Source organism: Pterocles gutturalis, unplaced genomic scaffold (assembly GCF_000699245.1).
Source record: "Pterocles gutturalis isolate BGI_N339 unplaced genomic scaffold, ASM69924v1 scaffold9728, whole genome shotgun sequence".
Classification (NCBI taxonomy): Eukaryota; Metazoa; Chordata; class Aves; order Pterocliformes; family Pteroclidae; genus Pterocles; species Pterocles gutturalis.
The window spans coordinates 150,375-173,634 of NW_010120507.1; the positions used below are offsets into that span (position 1 = coordinate 150,375).

General features: G+C 38.7%; 1 protein-coding gene across 1 annotated transcript in view; it reads left to right on the forward strand.

Annotated features, from left to right (window-relative positions):
• The window catches only part of THSD4 (thrombospondin, type I, domain containing 4), a 68,586-nt gene extending 45,648 nt beyond the window's left edge, over positions 1–22,938 (forward strand). Inside the window, exons 6-12 of the mRNA XM_010076930.1 lie at positions 2,342–2,471; positions 4,246–4,450; positions 5,558–5,731; positions 14,601–14,774; positions 17,456–17,635; positions 20,400–20,544; positions 22,540–22,938. Coding sequence (XP_010075232.1) covers positions 2,342–2,471; positions 4,246–4,450; positions 5,558–5,731; positions 14,601–14,774; positions 17,456–17,635; positions 20,400–20,544; positions 22,540–22,682 — 1,151 coding nt within the window. The 3' untranslated portion in view covers positions 22,683–22,938. The remainder of the gene's footprint in view (positions 1–2,341; positions 2,472–4,245; positions 4,451–5,557; positions 5,732–14,600; positions 14,775–17,455; positions 17,636–20,399; positions 20,545–22,539) is intronic.
• Positions 22,939–23,260: the final 322 nt, after the last annotated feature.

Genomic DNA, 23,260 nt, shown 5'->3' on the forward strand with positions numbered 1-23,260 from the left:
TAAATGTATTCTTCCTTTGCATCATAGAATTCTTAGTTGTATTTCCCATGGACCTTATGGACATTTAAACGTAGTTCTTGCCATTTCTTGAGACATCTGGTAGCTATTGACATGAAATCTGAGTCAAAATGATGATAGCAAGATTGGAGGAAAACAGAATTCAAATTCTATCTTTCAATCTCCTATACAGCTTCCATTTACTCCATGAAATTTAGCAAGAGAACTGTCAAAATTAGTATCTCCTTTCCCGTTATTTGGAGAATGTGTGCGTGTTCTGATCTAGTTAAATTCAAAAGAAATTCGACCTTGAGAGCAGGATGCTGACACTGTTGTTGTAAGAACATTCCTTGTGATCTCAGTGTGAGAAGCCTGTGTGAATCTCTGATGCCCCTAAGGCATTTCAAGTCAAACTAGATTATATAAGCTGATAAAAAATTGACTGAAAAAAAATCAGAAAGAAATCTTGTTCTGTTTAAGACTTTGTTTTTATTTTGTATGATTCAATGTAGGACACTTTCTTCTTTTTTCTTTTTTACACATTTTCCTTTTTTCTGCTACTTTATTTTTCATGCAGAAATGTCGGTGATACCTGGTCTTTAATTTTCTTTTTTTTTTCCAAATGAACTGTCAAAGCTAAAATACAGTAAGAAATTTTAAGTTGGAGGAAGAAAGAGAGAAAGAAAGAAAGAAAGAAAAAGAAAGATTCTTTTTGTGCTACCTAATGAAAAAGGGAGGATAAATGAACAGTTTTGATGAAAAGCTGTGAGATTTCAAAGCGCTTTTCAGTAGAACTTGGGCTTGTAAAAAAAGACTATTATCTTTTTTTAAAAAAAGTGAAAATGCTTCCCACAAGCACTGCCACCAACTCTTGTCCCAGATTTCCATTTAAGATGACTGAGCAAATACATCTTCTAGGATTTGGACAGTGTGGAGACTTCACGGAGGTGTCCTGTGCCATTGCTGTACCACCCTGAGAGGAGGGGTTGCTGCCACTTTGCACAGTATAAACATGGCAGAGAGGGAATCAGCAGACTTTTATACTACTTTCTAAAAAGAGGGAAAGAAGAGAATTTTTCCAAGTCTTCCTTTAGCTGTTTATGTACTTGTAGAGATGCCTTTCACATCCCTTGCCAGATTCAACTCCAGGTGGGCCTTACCTTTCCTAACCCCGTCCTTGCACAATCAGACAGCATCCCTGTACTCCTCTGGGATCACCTTCCCCTGCTCACACCTCCTGTGCTTCCTTTTCATGTCTGTAAGTTTAGTTAGGAGCTCCTTGCTTATCCATGCAGGCCTCCTGCCAGCTTTGCCTGATTCCCTGCTTGTCAAGACGGACCTTTCTTGAGCTTGGAGAAGGTGGTCTTTGAATGTCAACCAGCTGTCCTGGCCCGTCTTCTCTCTAGGGCTGTATCCCATGGGATTCTTCCAAGCAGATCTCTGAAGAGGTTTGGGTCTGCTCTTCTGAAGTTCAGGGTTGTAGTCCTGCTTTTTGCCCTGCTCCTTTCTCTTAGAGTCCTGAACTCTACTATTTCATGGTCACTGCAGCCAAACCTGCCCCTGGTTTTTACATCCTTGACTTTTTCTTCCTTGTTTTTGTGTATCAGGTCTAGCGGAGCACCTTACCTGGTTGGCTTCTTGATCACCTGTGTCAGGAACCTTGTTAACGTACCCCAACTTTTTACTTACCAAATACAAGTAGGCATGTTAGCACCTTGCTCTTTTTCATCATTTTGGTAGTCAATTGGCACTAGTAATAGAAGTAGAGCTCTGTCTTTCTGCTCTAGCATGAAAATTATTTAAAGACCAAGCAATAAATATGGAGACGAATAATTTTTAGGGAGTCTGTAGTCTACAGTAACATTTAACCTGTAAGCTTTATCTTAACGAATCTCTTTTCAAAAACCTGGTCAAGTGGATAATATTTTCATGTGTTTACTCACCACATCACTCAGAAGTAAGGAGGCTCAGTCTCTTTCCAGAAGCACAACAGAATGACTGCTAAATTTTTCCTCCTCTCAAGCCTGTGTTGTGGCCACTTGGCTGCATTTTTTTAAATGTCCTGAATGCTTAATGTTTGTACTCTCTGCACTATAAAGATCTCATGCAGACCAAGGTGCATGTTTTTTCCTAGAGTGCCATGCTGTGTTTCTATATACTAAGGACTTCCCTTAATCCTACAATGTAAACAGTATAGCATTCAGCTCTTGCATTTGGAAATTTTGGATAAAATCTTAGTCTGTATTTCCCATTGCTAAGTTACGCTTTTCCTTTCTGGATCCATGTTGGATGCTACTGTTATAGCTTTTGCAATGCATCACTCAGTTTTCTTTCTTCCTTTCAGGGTCACAGTACCCAGTTTTCCACTGCGTCAACAGAATCACTCATGAGGAGGTATCTGAGAGTTACTGTGACAGCAGCACGAAACCCATTCCAGAAGAGGAGGCCTGCAACCTGTTCCCATGTCCAGCTTTGTAAGATATTACAGTTTAAGTCAAGTGAAATAAGCCAAAGTCATTGAGGTTTTGCATGTGAAAGAGGCTATTCTAAGTAGGGAACTAGTTTGGACTTCTAAGTACTGTGCACTTATGTCATAAAGTATAGTGGATGTTTTTTCCTTAGTTGGTGGTGGCTTCCTTCCTCTTCACAGGGAGCAATAGCATTCAGAGAAAAGGAAAGTTGGCAACAAGTGAGTATAGGAATTTCTGAAAATGTGTGTGATTGTTCAGGCGTGCACACTGTATGTGTTCTCTCTGTGGGTACCTTTTTTCCAAGTGTCAGGTTCTGCGTATACCTGTCTCAAGAAGAGGCTCTGTAGGTTGTATCACTCTGCATTGGATCCATGTGCTGTAGTAGCCACCTGGTCATTCCATGGTGTCTTGTTTAAAGATGAGATACGCTGATAGCGCTCACAACAGCCCCCTGGTAAACATCACCTCTCTTTCCTGGAATTCAGTGTTTCCTCAACTTGAAGGTTGGATTCTGAAGTAGTAGTCCTTGTTTCCAGGACACTAATGCAACCAGCTAAGGTGCGATTTCCTTCTGAAAAGACTTGGCATCAGGAGACTGTGACTTACAACTGGCTACGCGACTTAGTTTAAATAGTCAAAAAAAAAAGAAAAAGAAAAAAAAAGCAGCTCAATTCATCCAGGGCCTATACCAAGAAGAGAAAAGGGTTAAACTCAGTTGCCATTATAGCAACTTGATTTCAGAGCAGCAGCTGTATTTTCCATCTCTCTTGTGGTTACATTCTTCACTTCTCTTCTGAGCAGCGAGTGGCCACTCCTTATCCCACAGAAGTTTCTAATGGTGTAAGCACTGTTACAGTGTTAGCGATGCCTGACAAGCAATTTCCTAGTGCATTTTAGATATTCAGGAACTTCTGAAGCTGTGTACTCAGAGATGTCTTCTCTCACCAAACATTTTTCTCACCTTTTTCTTTCTAACAACTCACATTAATTCAGCTTCATTTGTTTATACAGGATAATACCAAAAACATAAACAAAGATATGTAAATATTTATTAAAAAGAATAAAGAGGTTTTGCTTTCTCTCCAGGGAGAGTTCTGAAATGAAATGTGTGAACAGTTAGATACTGCCCGTATTTGTGTAGGTCTTCATGATTGAAATGAAAACTGAAAGGGGAAAATGCCATGTTTATACAAAAGTGATTAAATAAGTACACTGAAATCTTGGAATGAGAAGGCTATATCTGGGGGTTTTGTTCTTTAAAATTAAATGTATTTATTCATTGCCTATTATTTGCTATTTCAGTTTTACTGATGAATCAGTGTCTGGATGTATTATGTGTTTTGGTTTTTTTTTTGAGGTATTGTCACTTTTTCAGAGCCTCTCCTGCAGAGAAAATCTAGCAACACATCTTAATTTTGGGGAAGTGTCATTAGAGCAGTAATATATATTAGAGATAGATTCTTTAAAAAACAAACAGCTATTGGTGTCTTAATTAATGTTCATAATATGTCTTGAAACCATAAATTGTGCAAGACATGCATGTTATTATCAACCACTGCAGGTAGATTGGTTACAAGTATATTATGTTGTCTTCATAAAGGATTAAGTTATGCATACAGAGGCTTAAGTGTTATTTATAAGATTCTGCCCCAGCATCAGAATCATGTCATTCAAGTTCTGTTAAGATCAGTCTTAGAGAAGTCTTTACTGAAGAAATACATCCTCTTTTTCTTTTTCTTTTTTTTTTTTTTGTTTGTTTGTTTGTTTGTTTGTTTAGTTGGGATATTGGGGAGTGGTCTGAGTGCAGCAAAACGTGTGGCCTTGGTATGCAGCATCGCCAGATCTTATGCCGGCAGATGTATGCCAATCGTACCCTGACAGTTCAGCAATACCGCTGTCACCACCTGGAGAAACCAGAGACAACCAGCACTTGCCAGCTGAAGATCTGCAGTGAATGGCAGATTAGGACAGAGTGGACTTCAGTAAGTATGACTGATTCATTTGGGGCATAAAACCTCAGGAAAGAATAAGAATTTTCTTCCAGGTACCACTAATCAAACATAAAATTTGTTTTTGTTTAAAACAGGGAAGTGAAATGTGAAAAGCCTTGGAAATATGTTCAAGAAAACAGTACTCAATTATGACCTTTAAAGTTTACTGTTCGTAAGCAGAAAGCTGAAAAAGAGTGATTGAATAGTACAGAACACACAGGTGTGCGTGTACAGAAGTACACGAGCCTTCTGAGCGATGGTGGGTTTTTTAAAGCTATGGGAGGTAGAGTTGGGAGAGTCCTGATAGGTTTGCCTGTTGTGGCAAAGTTATTGCTCTTCCTCCTAGCACGTGGAGTTTAGGTCCAGGAGTTCTTGAATACTACGTATGCATTAAGGACAGAGTCAGAGATTGCTGGTACTGTGCTTGGTTTGAGGCTATGCCAAGACTTTCAGATAAATGTGGATGGTACAGTTTTGAGCTTTAATTTCTGTGTTGCTTACAAAAGGTTTGGCCAACCTGACAACTGTCTGAGATACTTTCATGGCCATTGTGTGAAAGAGAAAATATCCTAGTGTATTAGGTGTAGTGATAAACAAATCTCTTATAGTTAGCCATCAAACAAAGCAAAAAAAATTATCAGAGTTGCCGAATTATGTGGGTAGATAGACCGTGAAACATTCCAGCCTAAACCCTGAACCTAAACCTTCCTTTTCCTTTCTACTGAAGTGCTTCCTCGCTCCTGATTCCCCCAGCCTCTGCTGGAGCGGCCGTCGCAGCACTCAGCGTTTGTGCATGGGCTGCAGCAGCACAGCTGCCGTCCACAGTCACAGGAGCCTGAAGAGTCATGCAGCAGACTTTGTGTGGCTTTAGAGTGGATCTTTTTTTTACGGTTTCCAAATGTATCTGCATAATATACTGTAGAATACTACAGACTGAGAATATGATTTAAAACTACTAATGTGTTTTTATTCCCTATTCCTAGCGATCTAGAATAGTTCTATAGCTTCTGTGGGTGTCGTAGCAGAAATGAAGGAGCTGCACGTTCCCAGCCTGCAGTTCTTGCACGGAGTCCTGATGCAACCTCCCTTCTGTTACAGTGTTCAGTGCCTTGTGGAGTGGGGCAGAGGACCCGAGATGTGAAATGTGTCAGCAACCTTGGAGACATCGTTGATGATGAGGAATGTAACATGAAGCTGCGGCCAAATGATATTGAGAACTGTGACATGGGTCCCTGTGCCAAGAGCTGGTTCCTTACAGAGTGGAGTGACAGGGTAAGGCTTCGCATTATCTTTGTGCTCCCAAATCTTCTGAAACAACTTAAGTGCATCAGAATTAAAAAATAGACATCTGTACAGCCATAAAAGGAATGATGTGATTTTCTGTGTTTATCCTTGATCTGTTAAACAGGCTAGAGCAAACAAAAAATAGTGGTCCCAAGGGCATTTGGAGTTTATGTTAGATACAAGAATGCATAGAAAGGGCAAGCATGTGGGTACATGGCCAAACATCTGGATTTGGAACTGGCTCTGGGTCTGAACTTCCCAAAATATTGAGTGTGCTGAGATTTATTATTCTATTTTGCTTAGCCTCATTTTGCAAGATTCGGACTCTAAAAGTTTCCCTACTGTTTTTTTAAGGGATGGAGGTTTGAGGCCTGATCTCTGTACTCAAGACATAAAATAAGTATCCTATGGCTGTGAAAAGAGTGGAACAACTTCATAAACTTAGGCAAGGTTGATTTGGCCTTTTGTACTTTGTGAAAATGGTTGTATTTTTTTTATTCCAATGAGTCAGGTTCTCTGCATGAAAGCAGTAAAAACAGTGGTGAGTTATCATGTTTCGTGATTGGGCTCAGAGTTGGTGTTCAGTAATGGTATTTCATTAAAGTCTTAACAAACATCGGCTAAGAAAAGCTTGGTATTTTAGTCCCTCTTGTGGATGCTTGCATATCAATTTCATCTGTAGACAAGTGGAGCCTTCGGTCTATAAAATCCTGATTGCATCTCCCTTTTCTTTGACTGGTTGTTTTGACAGGCAAATAATCTAATTTATCTGTGAAGCTGTAAAATTACATTCCTAACTTCACGGATTCATTATTTAGATCATTTTGTGGTAGTGTCTCTGTCTGTTCCTAGTGTAGTTCCTAGGTTATGCATTAGTGTGGATACTCGGAAGATTTTCCATGTTTTAGATGTTTAGAGAAGGAGGAGGAAGTTCACAAGCAGGCCAGGTACCTACTATGTCACATAATTTTAAAAACCTGATCAGACTCTTGCTACAATTAAAGACCTGCAAAATTTCAGCTTCCAGACAATTCAAATAGATTGTATAAAGAAAAAAAAAATTGACACTGATAAATCTTTTTTGTTCTCATTGGAACTTTTTTTCCTAGTTGTTATTCACTCAGCGTGCACTCTTGGATAGCATGGAGAGAAAGTTCCCAGGTAAAGTATAGGTATTAGTGCAAATGGCAAAGTTTTTGCTGTAGGGGAAATGGCAGTGCTTTTTTCCTTTTTTTTTTAGCTTGTAGGGCTGTTCTTTCTACAGTGTTGTTAAAGTCATATTTTACAAGTAAGACAGAAAGATGCATTCCACCCTCAGAAAACATCTTTCTTGAAAAATCTGGCCCAGCTGGTGCAGTTCCACCACATAAAGCCCCTACATTCTAGTAAAGACTCCAGCATCAATGTTTTCTTCGTTCTTCTACATTGATCTTTTGTCCTTTGCAGAACTAAGAGTAGTTTTTGCAGCTGAAGGTTATGACTGCAGAATGTCATTATGCTTATTTATATGTATTAAATGAGACATAAAAGTGAAGCAGGTAATGTGGAAAATGTTGGAATTTTTTCTTACCACAAACATTTTAGGGTCAGAGAGCAAAGAATGGATTTTGTTACCTTCTCAGGTTATATAAGTGTACAAATTAATTTCTTCCAAATGCTTGCTACTGTAGTTGGCATTATTCACCATCACTTCTGCCAGCAGTGGGTTTGGAGTTTGATTCACTAAGAGAATGGAAGGAACAGCTTATTTCAGGAAAAAAAGTAGACTTGGGCTAGAATGTGCAGGATTTTCTAAGGTTCACACATACCGTACGAGTCTGATGTTCAGAGACATTTAGTGGCAGTGGAAGTCAGTGGAATGTAGAAGTAGTCAATAGCTTTGCAAAGCCAGGCCTTTGGCCGTTAGTTTCCTTATTGTGCCTTTCAAGGGCTGTTTTTTAGGACCAGAAGTCTCTCTTTCTTTTTAGAGGAGCGTGTTTCTGTTGAAAGATAAGAGGAGAATTCGTTCATGGAGTGGAAATGGGCATTCCCAGGTGTATGGACTTTGCATGTGTAATTTCCCCAAACAATTCTTTTAAAAGTACTTTAAGCTAAGCCACACTTCAGCAATAAGCATAGATCAGCGATGGGCAGCCACAAATGGTTCAGATAAGCAGCCAAAAGTGCAAATGCTTAAAGAAAGCTTGTTCAAACCTCTGGAGTCCGCAAACCTGTGGTGGAAATCTCCCAAGAACAGACCTTCTTTGTGAGATTTATTACATGCCTACTGCGAGTCCCAGCTGGAAATACCACAGAACAGTCTTTCCCATTGTATTTTGACATTTCAGCCGTGGCTAGAAATAAGAAGTAAAAGAACTTACCATCACTTTTGAGAACGTTGGAACTTTGAAATGGTTGAGTTCAAACTTGGTTACAGCCGTCAGAGAAGGCCTGGCCTGGACTTTTCTGAACCCATTTTGCAAACACTCAACGCGTTCTGTTGCACCTGCAGCAAGTAGAGATTCCCATAGGCCTGTCAGAGATCGGTTAGGCACATGCTTTCTCTTTCAGCAAGGGATATATCAAACTTCCATGACCGGATTTATGCAATGTGTGGGGCATTATATTATAGCCTTGGTTAATTAGCAAGACATCAAGAAAAAACACAGTAACAGAAAAATTACAATTGCCTTTGCTGCCAACAGATGTTAAATGTCAGGATTTGATAACTGTGGTGTATATTTCTGGAGAATTTGACAAAGGTATTCTCTAACACAGGGAGAGAAAAGAGTAGTCACATCTGAGTTTTAAGAAAAGGACAGGATCTGATTTAGAATTGCTGGAAAGATTTTGGATTTTCTTATATTACTGTAACCTTGCGAAGTTTTAATTGATGCAAAACCATGTTAGTTGCCTTCATTTTCTAATAGTTTCTATGGTTCTGAATTGGAAGATTATATCATTAAATTTCCCTAAATGAAACTTCTGCAGTACAACATATGTGCACTTAAAAACCTGCGGTTGTGCGTAGGACTTGTGTCTCCTTCGCAGTGTGGGCTGTATGTTGCTTTACTGAATAAATAACGCTTGGCTGCCTTCTCACCGTGTTCTCCATCTTGTTTTCCCACAACATATATTTATGTACTTTATGACCCACCTGTTTCCCCCCATGGCATTAACCTTCTTGCATTCAGTTTCTGCACAGACTGATTCTTTATATGTATAATTAATCCTAAGTAATTAAAAAAACCTGCACGTACCTAACACAACCCAGTTCTTGATTTATTTTGATGAACAGGTATCAAAGGTCCATTGTACGTATGGTACACACACCCTGTTACTTGGAAAGCTTCTGAGTTGTGTGGCTACCAAGTGCACGCTGGTGGAACACGTAAAGGAAGGAAGGAAAGCAGTTCATCCTTAAGAAACAAACCCTTCTATTCTGAAGAGTATATGCTCTGTTATTTGTCTTTGAACTAGATCTAAACACCATATTCTGATACTCCCAGGCTCAATATTGGGAACTTTTTACTCATTTCACTGGGAAAGATTACAGGTTAAAAGCCTCTGTCGGCAAAGTGAGACTCATCTTCCTTTGTATGTGCTTGTCTTTACGTTTATTGCTCTGTCTTGACTCTAAATGAGAGAATTAAGTTTCACAGCTTTGTCTTCTACATGATCTTTAACCCTTTTTGATTATAGAGAGTCTGGACAGACTTCTGTGATATTTTTACGTGTGTTTGTAGAAAGATGGCTTCCTGTCTCGTAATTCTCTCAAGATGTCATACTGCGTTACAACAGCAGAGTCCCACCAAACTGCATCCATTCGTCAGTAAACTTGGTGAACCTTACTGAACTTAGCAACCAAATTGGATTGATGGGAGTAGATGAGATTCTTGTAAACATTTCACATGACTGCTTCTTTGACACCTAATTGCTGGAAAGTTTATGTCTTCTATGGGTCAGAAGTGGGAAACTGCATTCCCCTGATTTACAGCAATGGGAGGCTCACCAGTGTTTCCTTCCAGCTAACTGGAGTATTCCCCTCTGGCATTTTTGTTTATTCCTGATTGCCATCTCCTCTCTTCATTTGTTTCTCATTTTGTGTTTAGAGCATACTTAGAAAAGAAGCCAAAATACAAACAATTCTTAGATGTTAATGAGATTCTGAGGCCAAAATAAAATCTTGGGAAGAAAGAAAAAGTGCTGCACATCGGGGAAGAAAATCAAAACAGATCAAACGCGTGCTCTAGATTTAACTCTTCATTAAAGGGAGTACCAGCAATGCTTCTGTAATACCTTCCATTAGAGAACTGTAGCATGCTTTGTAAAAATCAATGCATTATTCCTCACAATCCTAAAGCATTGCCTAACAGGTACAAGTGGGTTTGTTGACCAGTGAAGTGTGTTACCACCAATGAATGTTGTAGCTCACACTCTTCTTTCACTGTTCTTTATTTAAATCTGGATGGCTCATGTAAAATCTCCTGGATCCTGAAAAAAAAACAAAGGAAAAGAGACCACCATGGAGTTTGTGCAGGCATTTCATTATTTTTTATTGTCATTGATTGTTTTTTTTCAGTATAAAATGAAAACAATATAATATACCCCTTTCCATTGACTTCATGTGGGAATCAGGTGGAAACAGAAGTTTTGCATTCTTTATGTATAAATATGTAATTCGCTTCATGATTTGCAATGAAACATATAGCCAGGAGAGTTTTGAAGGAGATATTAAGAGAAGGGTGGCCAAGATCTACAGGGATTTTTGTTTTCTTCCCTGCAGCTGATCTCTCTTTGCCATGGTTAAGCTGCTGTAGATGACCATCGGCATATAGAAGTCAGCAGCGCAGGCTCACTGGGGGCAGGCAGGGGCAAATGAGAGCTGGATTTCCAGGCAAGACCATGGTGATGAGGCAGGTCCATGGTCTAGCTGGGAAATCAGTTGCCAGGTCAGGTCCAGTGGCAGTCAGCAGGGTTGTACACAGCCCCGTGGTGCTGGGGCAGGTCGGTGGTCAAGAGGCAGGGTCAAGGCCAAGCTGGGAAGTGGAATTTTCCCCTAAAGGGAAATAATTTAAATCTGGCCATCGGATAGTGTTTGGGCCAATGCATAAGGATATTTCTGACTAACCCTGCCCCCCTTTTTTACACTTTTTTTTTGTTTGTTTTGAGAAATCAAGGCTGCTCCCAACAGTTTTATGTCCTATGAAAATCTGCCCTCAGTCTTGGAACCGTGGCAGAAGTGAGCTTCTGAAATACAATTCCTAGTTTATTACTGGGAAAACAAAGGTTACATAAGCCTTCTAAATCCCTTCTGAAAGGGATTTTCTTGGAGTAGGTCAAATAAGGCTAAGGAGTTTCATAAATGTATTTCAAGTGTAGATCTTCATTTTTCTTTTTTGAGTAGTGTAACATCAGCAGCCTGAGTCATAGAAAAACTTAATTATCTTGTGGGGGATAATTAAGATGATGAAGGTTAAAATGTAGCAGACAGAAATCCTGCACAAATGGGAGATGTTTTTCTGCAACTCAATTGGTTGTTATTTAAAAATTTAATTAAGGCTAGCAATGATGCTGAGACTTGGGTGAAAGGACTCGCGAGTTCTGGTACATTTCCTGCTGCCTCTTTCCTCTGGTCTGTTGCCCCAGATGAGGTTAATGAGTGGGGCTGGCACATTAGAAGAAGGGAACTGGCACTGTTAAAGGTTTTTTTTGCTCTACCATGCCCTGTGGCTTCAACAAAAATTCAGGCTTCCACTTGCAATTTTCCAAGTTTGCAGGAACTAGTCTTATTCTCCCAGAGTGCTGTTACCGTTGTTTTCTGACAACTATCAGAGCACTGTATTAGGGTGGGGTGGTTTTTTTATTTTTAGTTTTTAATGGGAATGGAAAGCCTCTGAAACTGAAGTCATGGGGGAAGGACCTCAGGAAGAGGAGAAATGGCAAACTCCTTAGAACTAGGGAGGGTGTTCCACAGACTAAGGTTTCTGAGGAATTTCTGCCAATTAAAACAGGACAGTGAAACCAAATACCTTTAATAATAGGACCAGAACAGAGAAGTTGCAGCTTGTGAAAGTGCCTCATGTCATACAGTGTTAGGTTATGGCAGTTACTGTGTATTAATGCAACAAATCAGGAGCACGATATTGAAAGTAGTGGGTGTGTCAGTTGTGAAAACAAAAGGGAGAGGATTCCTAATCCAAACACTCCATAGTCTCTGCCTTGGGCTTTGGAAATCATGGCTTTCACATGGAAGATTTTTACTGAAATAAGGAAAAAACCATGAAAAACCAAATACTTAATGCAGAAACATTCAAGTTTTAAGTTTGTGTTGTAAATCCTTTGAGGGTAGTTAATCTGTAGTAAAATCTTGCAGCAGAGGGTGGGACAGCCCTATACCTTCCATTTGGTATTTCCTTTGTTATTTGATATATAAGCCTAGTTCATGCATAATCATTTAAAACATAAGGCTATGGAGATTTTCTGGATGACTTTATAGGCTAAACTTGTTCCCAGCTCTGGTTTGCAATGCAGAAAAGCAAATTAGATTGTCAAATTAAAATTACTAAGAAATAAGAAAAGTATTTGCAGAGTATCTGCATAGTTCTCTGTACATAATGTAGTTGAACATACTTGCCAAGGATAAAATACGAACAGCCACAGAATTTATTTCTGTACGGTGGCTTTGCAATGTAGCCCTTTTACCGGGCTCAGCTGAACAGTCAGGAGTGAACTGTTTGAAATGGGGTTGGTTTAGTTCAGTTTTAGTTTGCATAAACAGGAAACTAGCACGATTTACATCATTCTTACATTTTCAAGATTTTGCCAGTTTACTTTGAGAAGACCTCCTTAGCCATCAAGTCTGGTTTGCTGAGGAGGTAAGTCTATTCTACACATCTGTGTGAAAGTGGAAAATTTTGTTGTGAACTGCCAAGAAAAAAAGGTTCATTATATTACTTACAGGCATCATTTAAGAGAAGCTTAATTATTTCATCTTGCAGATGGAGGAAGAAACCATTCCACCATTCAATTTCATTCAACTGTGAGCAATTTTTTCCTATTCCTGTGGAGTATATAAGCATCTCTTTAAAATCTGAATTTCTAGTTATTCCAAAATTTTATTATGTTAAAAAAAATGTAAAAAGTTGAATCACTCTTTTAGTTTTCTAAGGATTTCTTTTCAGTAAAGCTTTTCCCTTGTATTTGAACATCTTGTGAAAGAAACCAGCTTGCTGATAGGAAAGATGTTTTTCTGTACTGAACTATGGAATAAATATTACATGACTACACGTTTCATACAAATAACCAGTATTCTTCAGTGCGACTGGGTAAAGAGTAGTTTGCAACCAATTGTACATTCAGTCCCTGGTCTCCCTCTGGAGAAGACGGATGACTGTATTGTTTAATCCCATCATTATTAGTGGTGCTATCGTGGCATCAGCTATTCTGTAATTGATCAATTGGATGTGAACCCTCACATTATTACTGATGGGAGCCACATCAAGCTAGTGGGCATCTTGGTGTCTCGTTACCAGTTCTTCAAATCGTTCTTACTTTATTTCAGTAAGATTTAAAAAAATGTTCCAATCCAGAGTTACATTCGTTCACAAGGGAAGTACTGTTCATTGAGGAAGTGATACACAGTTTCTCCTAACTAATTACATTGTGCGTTAAAAATAAAACCTGAAATGTCAATCAAATGCATCTTTTTATTCCATATACTGCATACTCATTTGTGGTTTTCTTTACATGTGTAATATAATTGTTTGTAATTGTTTAAATTCAATTATATACCTGTCTTTCAGCAAGCTGCACATGGGTTTTATTTTCGTGGTCTAGATATGAAATGCCAAATGCATTTTAAAAGAAAATGAAAGAAAGGGAAGATTAAGAATGAATTAAGCAACAAAAACTCAGTCTAATACAAAAATGGATTATTTTTCTGTCCTGTTTCTGCTTTTTAAATGTTAAGTTTGATGCTGCCCAGAACAGTGGAGTGTGGGAGACTTTCCCACTGAAGTAGACAAGTGACCAAACTGTAAGAGAATAAATAGGATTTTTCCTGTGTCATTGATGGATGGCGTGCATACTGTCTCCGAAGATGTGACATAAGAATCTGCATATCGCTAATTATTACAAGAGAATAGTGAATGATAGTTATGGGAAGTCATATCATTAGAAAGCGACATGGAATTTACTTAAACTTCTATGGCCACCTCTTCTGCTGAAACTAATTAACAGCTTACAATTGAAACAGATTGGGCAGTAATTAGTGGTAATTACAGTTATTTGCTGGGCATTTACCTGAATCTCTTGAAATGACTTGTCAAAAAATTTCATATTTCTCTACTTCATTGTGCTCTCATACTCTGTCAACTCAATATCTGGAAAAGTTCCAGGATGCACTATGCAGTCATTTTATTACCAGTGCCCCAGCCCTCAAAGTCTTCCTAGCTTCATCCTTTTAACCAGTGTAAGAGTTCACCTGGCTGACAGCTTGAATGGTCGGAGGAGAAACTCATAGGCTTAAATGTGACTGCTGTCTGAAAAGCTGCTTATTGAAATTATCCCTTCTCAGACCTATTAATTGGTATGCAAAAAGGTGAATAAAATAAAAACTGAAAGAAGTTACAGACAGGAAGAAGGAATGAAAAGTAAGAAAGCCAATAAAAAGCTCTAAAAAGTAGATTTCCTTCTTCCCTAATCCTTCGATTTCTTTCATTTGTGAATGTAAAGATGATTTGCTACAGCTGAATTGCAAGTAAAAGTAATTGACTTTGCATAATTTCGTTTACTTCTCATGATTGTTGCTTCTCCTGATTTCATTGTGCAGTCTGGAGGACAGACTAGTGACCATGTTCTGTCTTTGGCTCCCCAGTGTTCTGCAGAATGTGGAGACGGAGTCCGTACGCGTTCGGTGGTTTGTATGACAAACCACGTCAGCAGTTTGCCTCTGGAAGGCTGTGGCAATAACAGGCCCTCTGAAACCACCCCCTGTAATAACGGACCCTGTGCTGGTAAAGTGGAGTGGTTTGCTGGGGGCTGGACGCAGGTAAGCTCTGTATCTAATCTACATATCTGTTTTGTGCTGGTATTTTAATTTAAAAAATGTATTTTTGTGCAGCGAAGATGTGTGCTGTATTTCTACATCTCTGTGGAATATTTAGATATTTTTTTCCTGTATTTTGCTGAGTTGATATTCAATACTTTCCAGCACCTGCTGTTTTTTTACTTTGATGAAGATAAGATTTTGTTCTTCTCTTCCTCTGCACCTTCATTTTTATTTCTCATATGCTGACTCAGTGTATTTATAAAATGAAAGATAACAGAAAGCTGCTTAGCAGCTTCAGGTGAATGCTAAAACAATGGATTTGCACCTTTCAAAGTAGAGCCTTTGTGATCATGTATATCTGCAGAGATATATATATGTGTGTGTGTGTATAGATATGTATGTGTGTGTGTATATATATATATATGAAATTTCCAAAAGATAAATAAGACAAAAAAGCAATGGCTAAACCCAAAAGCTAGCTTCAGTATTGTGCTGAAATTCCCAATAATAGGTGAAAGGAACAAGACTTGGTTAGTGGCCTGTATCCTGATGCTCCTTCCTCAAGATAAATTCTTCCCTTGGTCCACATCTCAGTAGAGCTTCTTGCTCTAAATAAACATTTCTGCTGCCAGGATCAAAGACCTTTCAGAAGCTGTCAGCTGCTGCCCAGACACTTATGTCCCATTGTGTAGACTCTGATAGAGCCTAGAGAGCCTTTCGGACTGCTGGTACCAGCACTTCATCGAGTTGTTAAGGAAAAGTCTCTTGGCTGTTCTTTAACTTGGGGCATTTCAGAGTCCAAGATCCTTCCAGGCGATAAGGAGTTGGGAATTAAACTGGTACAGCTGAGATGGTGATTACATCGCTCCTACTATGCTAATGCTTTCAAGTGTAAGTGATAATTATTTGTATTGCGTAAGAGTAATAACAAATTCAGCTTTAAAACATACTTAGCTGCAGTTCTAATAACAGATGAAATCTGGGCTTTGTTACTTACGCCACCCCACGCCGGTGAATAGGAACTTTGGATCTGTTCCTGCTACCACAGAGAGAAGCATTCAGTGGGGTCATCCTCAGTCTCCCCATTCTTTTTGGAATAAGAAAGTTTCTGTCCCGTACAATTTCCAGTTCTTTTAAGCTAATTCACCTTCTTTCTTTGCATGAAATTGAATTGTTTGACACATACCAAGGGTAAAATGTCTTTGCTGTGCGTTACCTGAAAGAAATGTCTGACAAAATCTGTTCTAGAAGCCACATCCTGACTTCTAAATACCAAAATGAAAGCAGATGGTCAGTAGACCAGAGCAGGAGGCAGCATTGGTGGATGACCTTCCATATTATGCTCTGTTAGATCCAAGGCTGAAGGTCAAGGCATTGTGTTTTGGAGGAACCATTCAAAGAGAGCAGTGACAGAGATGTTCAGTGTTGAAGTGCAGTTACATTATTTCCTGTAGAATTTCACGTTGATCTCAAGGTTCTTCATTCAGCTCGAGGTTTTTGTGGGTATCTGGTAAAGGGATCATAAGTTCCACCCAAGATATAAACAAAATCCCCACTTCTAATAACATTTGATTGGTTTAGGTTAGAAAAAGCCTTTGAAAATCATATTCCTTTATGCAATGTAGAAACCAATATGTTGCTGGAATCGTCTCCTGAAAAGCTTTTTACAAGTGCCAGGAGCAGTACTGTGTGTGTATTTAACCTTTGAATGGGCAGTAAGAGTCCATGTGAGTTAAATTTGCTTTTCAGAACTGGAACCAATACTGCATCACATAGATACTTGCAAACATGAAAAGAACACCCTGGCAGATCAAGGCATTTTCTAAAAACCACACAGAATGTGGGGATTTGTAAAGCTGCAAAATTGTGCTCTAACCTTGTAACCCTCAAAGGTTCAGTGCAGTGCTTATAATCCTGCTTCAGCAAGAAGCAGTAATACTGTCTGTGGAGCAAGTAAGTTATGCTTTTTATTAGAAAAATAAATACCAGCTTCTTTTTGTAGCTACAGGTAAAACTACACATTTAGATTTCTCCAAAAGCACATTTACGGTCATATGTCATCTTCTTCATAAAAATAACTAGAAATATGTTTTCAGTCTGTGGTACCATGTGGAATAAAAATTCACAGAAGTACTGTTCTAACCTCTGTAACCATTTTTAAGATTAAAATTTAAATATAGTGACTAGTCACTTGTTGAATTAAGTCACTGCTATATCCTTCAGCATTTTCTTGTTCTGGTTCCTAACTGGGACTGGTGGCTACTATGTTAGTACCACATACAAATAAAAATACCAACCCAAGGTTTATCTAGGCTACTATTCTGGTTCTAAGAAATAAAAATCCTATGCAGGAACTTAAGAAATACTTTACCCTTTTCCTTTCTCTTCAAGTCAAACATACGCCAGCAATGGAAGGAAAGATATAATCAAGTTGATTTTACTGAGGAAAGAACATATAAAAGTAAGGAAATGGATTTTGGATGTTAGTGTCTAGGTATGTGTCCAAGAATAGGGAATAAGCAAAACTTTTTTGAATAATAATTTACAATGCCAGTACATGTATGTGTATGCGTGTGTGTTTTATTTCAGAAATAATGTGAAGAAACGTGTTACTTTGGAAACAAGTTGAAAAACATAAGTAGAATGACAAATTCCACCACTTTTTTTTCTCTCTGATACAGTGCTCTACTGAGTGTGGCAGTGGAACTCAGCAGAGAGAAGTCGTTTGTGTTAGGAAGACTGAAGGTAATTTTGATGTTTTGAACCCCTATGAATGTTCATATTTGGAAAAACCTCCAAGCCAGCAATCCTGCTACCTCAAACCCTGTGGATCTAAGTGGTTTCATACAGAATGGAGCACAGTAAGTCTGTCATGCTTTTCTATGTCTAATTTTCTTTGCTACATCTTTTTCAATGTATATGGAAAGGGAAAACTGTTTGAATAAAACTGTTGATCGTGAAACTCATTTTACACAGGAATGATACTAAAAATGAAACATACTCTTTAGTACCCAGTGGAGCTTAGGAAAGTTAGAAAGTATCGTACTGGAAAGGAGACACTGCATAGTTGTCTCTTCATCACTGATCTCTTCTTCCAACAGTCTTCGTGCTTTTCAAAGTTGGTTTGTCCATAATAGGACTATGTAGTGCAGTAAAAGTTCTTTTCAGACCTTTAGTTTCATTAAAATTAAGGAGCATTTAATAAAGAATGATGGATGTATTCAGTTTTAAAGTCAGTTTTACCATAATATTTTACTGTAAACTCTTCACTGTAATACTTAGAACTTTACTGAGAGAACACTTACTGTAGAGCTTCATGTATCTTCAGTTTCCCCTGGAAGTGAACCAGCTACATTCATGAGTGCCACTAAATGCTTTGGTTTCATCTGTCTTTCCATCTTTTCTTGTACCTGACAAAGGTTTTAAGTTTTTTTACAAAAAATCAACATTTTTCTCCGAAAGAAAAATCAGAAAGTCCGTTGTCATCTTAGAGTGAAAAATGGTGTGAAAACTACTGAGATTACATCATATGTAATGCAGTAACTTCCACCCTTCCCTGAGCCTTAAATCAAATTCAGAATGACATCTCTGAAATGCAGAAGCACCTCACGTGCCTTCAGTTTGAGCTCCCATGGAAATACCTCATCCTCGTGACATGAAAGAGAGAAATCATTTTGATTTTCCCTTTAACTAAATAGTTATTTTACTGGCCTACTGGCAGTGCTAGAAAGTAGGAAAGAAGGTAGAACAGTTTTAACAAACTAAATCAGCTGAAGGGAATCCTGATTTTTCTTCCTTAATTGCAGGTATAGATGTTTATTTGAAAGCAGCATCCAAGTTGGACTCATAATAAAGCCATGCAGATTGAAGTATGTTCTTTGATGTTGCTGGAAGTTCTTTGGATTCTTTACCGACTGTTAGTTTAGATTCAATAACTTACCCTTAGCAAACCCATTAGCAAACCTGTTTTCAAATGTGAACCTGCACGTCTGTAGCCACAAGAGATAGAGCCATCTGCATCCATAGAATCCTTCTGAAAGTGAAAATATGTGCTCTCTTTGGCAGGCACAGAAGAAGGTATTTAGAGATCTCTAGTTACTGTTTAAGTGCCCACTTCCTAACAAGTGGTGTCTAAAAATCCACAACGGTCTAAGCCTTTGTGGCCACCTTCCCTGTAGGAACAAATACATATGCTAGCTGAGGTTTTACAAGATCATATTCTAATTGTTTTTCAACTCTCTTTCTGCTATAGTTACTGTTACCAACAGGGTATGTGGTATTTCTTACTGTGAGACCTGCAGAGGAAGGTTAGCTGTGAGCAGAGTGGCCAGTTAAAGCCCCTGTGCGAGGTTTGGAAACTGGCCATGTCTTCAGCAGACTTTTTGGTGACCTAGGATGAATGGTGTGGCCTCGCAGTCACGGAGATTAGATGGCCGGCTGGCACAGAATGCTGGGGGTTGTGTGTAGTGCGTTGCACGTAACATCTAAATTCTGTCTTGGTTCCATTTTAAGTGCTTAAGATCTCTACAAACCTGAACTGAATCTCTTATTGTTGGATGTGGGATAATTACAATATTCTATACAGGCATGTAACAAGAGTAATTATATGAAAACCTGAAAGTGTTTTATCACTGTTGCCACAGGGCTATGTCTTTTCTAAAGTGGGCAGAGGTTGTACTTGAAAGAGCAATTTAAGAATATATTATTGAGAACATGTTAGTTAGTGTGCTATATCTGATTTTCTGATAGCGATAAGATGTTTTTGTGCAATGTTAGGAAAGGAAATAATTATGCCAAAAAAAGTCTGAAAGAAAACATTCTTCCTAGGTTGGGGCTAATAAGGTTTAAATCATTATGAATGACCCAGGTTTAATTAAGTTTGTAAGCATTCAGGTCAAACTGGACAGTGAGCCAAATCTCAGAGACCTCACTCGGGCAAAATTCGTAAGTCAACAGGGGATTTGCTTCAGTATGGGCAGAAATGTGTAATAATTGGTTTAAAAATACCGTGCCAAGCAAGTACAAAAGTCTCTGGCTTCGTAACAGACTTTGAAGGAGCACAGATACATTTTTCGTTAGAAAATCAGAGAAACCTGTAATGCTTCGTAAAACTGTTGTGCTGCAAGAAGTGAAAAATAATTGTGCGCTAGAAGGAAGGCAATTCCAATTATTCCTGGTGGTATATAAATGGAGGCAAAAGGGCAGAGGAGGGCAGTGCAGTCAAGTAGTAAAGTTGAGTGCAGGAAGTTCTTAAAGAAATGTGAACACTGTGGGAAGTGTACATTTGGGAGATACATATAAATAAGTGGAGAAGAACAAGACTAACTAGAGACATAAGCAGCTAACTAGTAAATTCGGAAAGGGAAATACTCTCCTGTGCTTTCAGTCATGCTGTGTCTACCACATTTACTTGTCCAGTTGTTGCCTCTGTGGTCAAAAATATTTTCGACCCTTGAATGAAACTGCGCCTGTATGTTAAGGAGTTTATAGAGAAAAAAAACAATGGAAGGGGTGAAGCTGATAACAGGCTTCAGCTTTACTTGGGTCTGGCTTCAAGGTTCCTTTTTTCTTTCTGTATTTGCACATCCCATATGGTCTTCATGAACTTCAGCTTTTGTGTTTCAGTGTTCCAAATCCTGTGAAGGAGGATTTCGGGTTCGAGAGGTACGATGTCTGTCAGATGACATGACAGCTAGTTCTCAGTGTGATCCACAGCTTAAACCTGAAGAAAAAGAACCGTGTAACACACAAGATTGTATCCCTGAAATAGGTAAGGAGGAGGAAGCTTCTGTTTTAACTATGGAACTCCATCTAGTGGAGAAAATATTTAATAATCTTGCAGAGATTTGAGAGTATGTTTTCTTTATCAAGGTTGGGGTTTTATTTTTACACAACATACAGCTCTTTTCTATGGTATAAAAGTAGGTTTTCCTCGTAACATTTAAGAAACTGGCTTACTTTTAAAGTTGCTGAGAATGTGAGAAATCTGCTGCTGTGAAAATGGAACATATAGGGGGGTTTTTTTTGCAGCCTCCTTGCATTCTCAAAGGTTTCTCTTGGCAGAGTCTTTAAAACAAACAAAAAAAAGGTCATGTATGATATACTGTGTTTGCCAACAGGTTCTGTAAGAACCAAGAACGTTAAACTAAGACATTAAGGGCAATTAAGCAATTTTCTTGTATTTATAGTACATATACACATACACATAATTTGACATTGCAATTAGTCATTCATTTCATACAGATTTGATTTTAATAGTAATGAGAATGACTAGGGAAAGGGAAGGTACAAGTATTTAGAAACAGTTTTATGTTCTACAACAATTTTCAGTTGACAATTATTTGTCAACATAATTTAAGATAACCTGGTATACCAATGCTACTAAAAATTTTTTATCGTATTTTTGTTGTTGTTTCTTTATTTAAAAGGGGTTTGTACAGAACTGCTCATTTTTACATCTGTTGTTAGTGTTTTGTCATTCAGTCTTTTTCTTAACACATCAATTTCTGTGATCACATACATGATCATGTGAAAATCTCAGTTGTCACTTGAAAACTATTTTTAACCCTTTAGGCTGTAAAGGAAAACTTCAAACTGAACAGACCACATCCTAACAGCTTAGAAAAATGGGGAATGTCAAGAGCACCAACTTTGGTCTTTTTAAATGTAGCTATTTTAAACAAAAGAAGCATTAGCAGCAGGTCGAAGGAGGTGATTCTCCCCCTCTTCTCTATTCTTGTGAGACCCCACCTGGAGTACTGTGTTCAGATGTGGGGCCCCCAACATAAAAAAGACCTGGACCTGTGGGAGAGAGTCCAGAGGAGAGCCACAAAATTAGTCAGAGGGCTGGAGCACCTCCCCTATGAGGACAGGCTGAGAGAGTTGGGGTTGTTCAGCCTGGAGAAGAGAAGGCTCCGAGGGGACTTAATAGCAGCCTCCCAGCACTTGAAGGGGGCTACAGGAGAGATGGGGAGGCACTCTGTATCAGGGGGTGTAGTGAGAGGACAAGGGGTAATGGGTATAAGCTGAAAGAGGGGAGATTTAGACCAGACATTAGGAAGAAATTTTTCACTGTGTGGGTGGTGAGGCAGTGGCCCAGGGTGCCCAGAGCAGCTGTGGATGCCCCATCCCTGGAGGGGTTCAAGGCCAGGCTGGATGAGGCTTTGGGCAACCTGGGCTGGTGGGAGGTGTCCCTGCCCACGGCAGGGGGGTTGGAACTGGATGATCTTTAAGATGATCTTTTGGTCCCTTCCAACCCAAACCATTCTATGATTCTATGATAATATTTGAAGGAGGGAGGGGGTTTACTGTTTTCCAGTATTTAGATTTGTCGGTACTTGAAAATAACATTTGCGGGTTCTGCTGCCTTCTGTATGCTGCCACAAGAGGTTAGTACCTGTGAATGTGAAAATGAAGTGGACAGGTATCTAACTAAAGAATACCAGAGACTTTCCTATCATCTTTATTCAAGACAGATTTTGTGTTTAGAAAAAACAGCACCCCCACCCCCTAAAAAAAAAAAAAAAAGAAAAAAAAATCAGTATAAATGGGGATAGGTACATGTCTTCCACACTTTTATGCATCTTTATATTAAATATAGAAAATCTTTTGTAATATAACTTGTATAGGTAGCCTATTTTAACCTGGCAATGAATGTTTAAATACAGGTCCAAGGGATTTTGTATGGTAAAAAGAAAGGGTGTTGGTTATTTGTTGCTCTAACACTGTTTTCTTCAGTTTCTTCTCTCTTCCTTTTTCCCCACAGATGAGAACTGCAAAGATAAATACTACAATTGCAATGTGGTGGTTCAGGCCCGGCTCTGTGTCTACACCTACTACAAAACAGCCTGTTGTGCATCCTGTACGCGGGTGGCAAACAGACAATCAGGGTTTCTGGGACGTAGATAACAAATACTCTTCTACCCAGAGCGGCAATGTCAGTCTTCGGATGGAGCTTGAACAGTGTTACTGTTTGACAACAGCAGGTTTTAGCTTCTTAGAGATGGTTTATATATTGCTGAGTACATCAAGACTGTGGTTAAATCTCGCACCCTTTCAGTTACAGTTATTGTGCAGTTATCTTATTTAAAATGTTTGTTGTAAAATCATGATCTTTTTAAAGCATTAATTTTTAATGATACTATTATTTGCACCTGCTCATCAGATAATTATTTAAAGAACATACCAGCCTTAGTATTGTGAAATTAATGAAAACTAAATCAATCACAGGCAATTACTGGAGCTATTTGACCAGTATAGATACAGCTGCTGCGTTATCTTCTGAGTGCTTACTCTTACTTGGTATTTTGGACTGCCTTAAATGAGATGACTAAATCAATGAAACATACACATGAGGAAAATTCACAAAGAACCAGACCCTTGAAGACCCATGTATCGTCCGTTTCTTAGCACTCTATCGTGTATTTTTAATTACTTCAGTCCATTCCTAATAAATTAGAGACACTGTTAAGCTCTCTCAGTTGTAC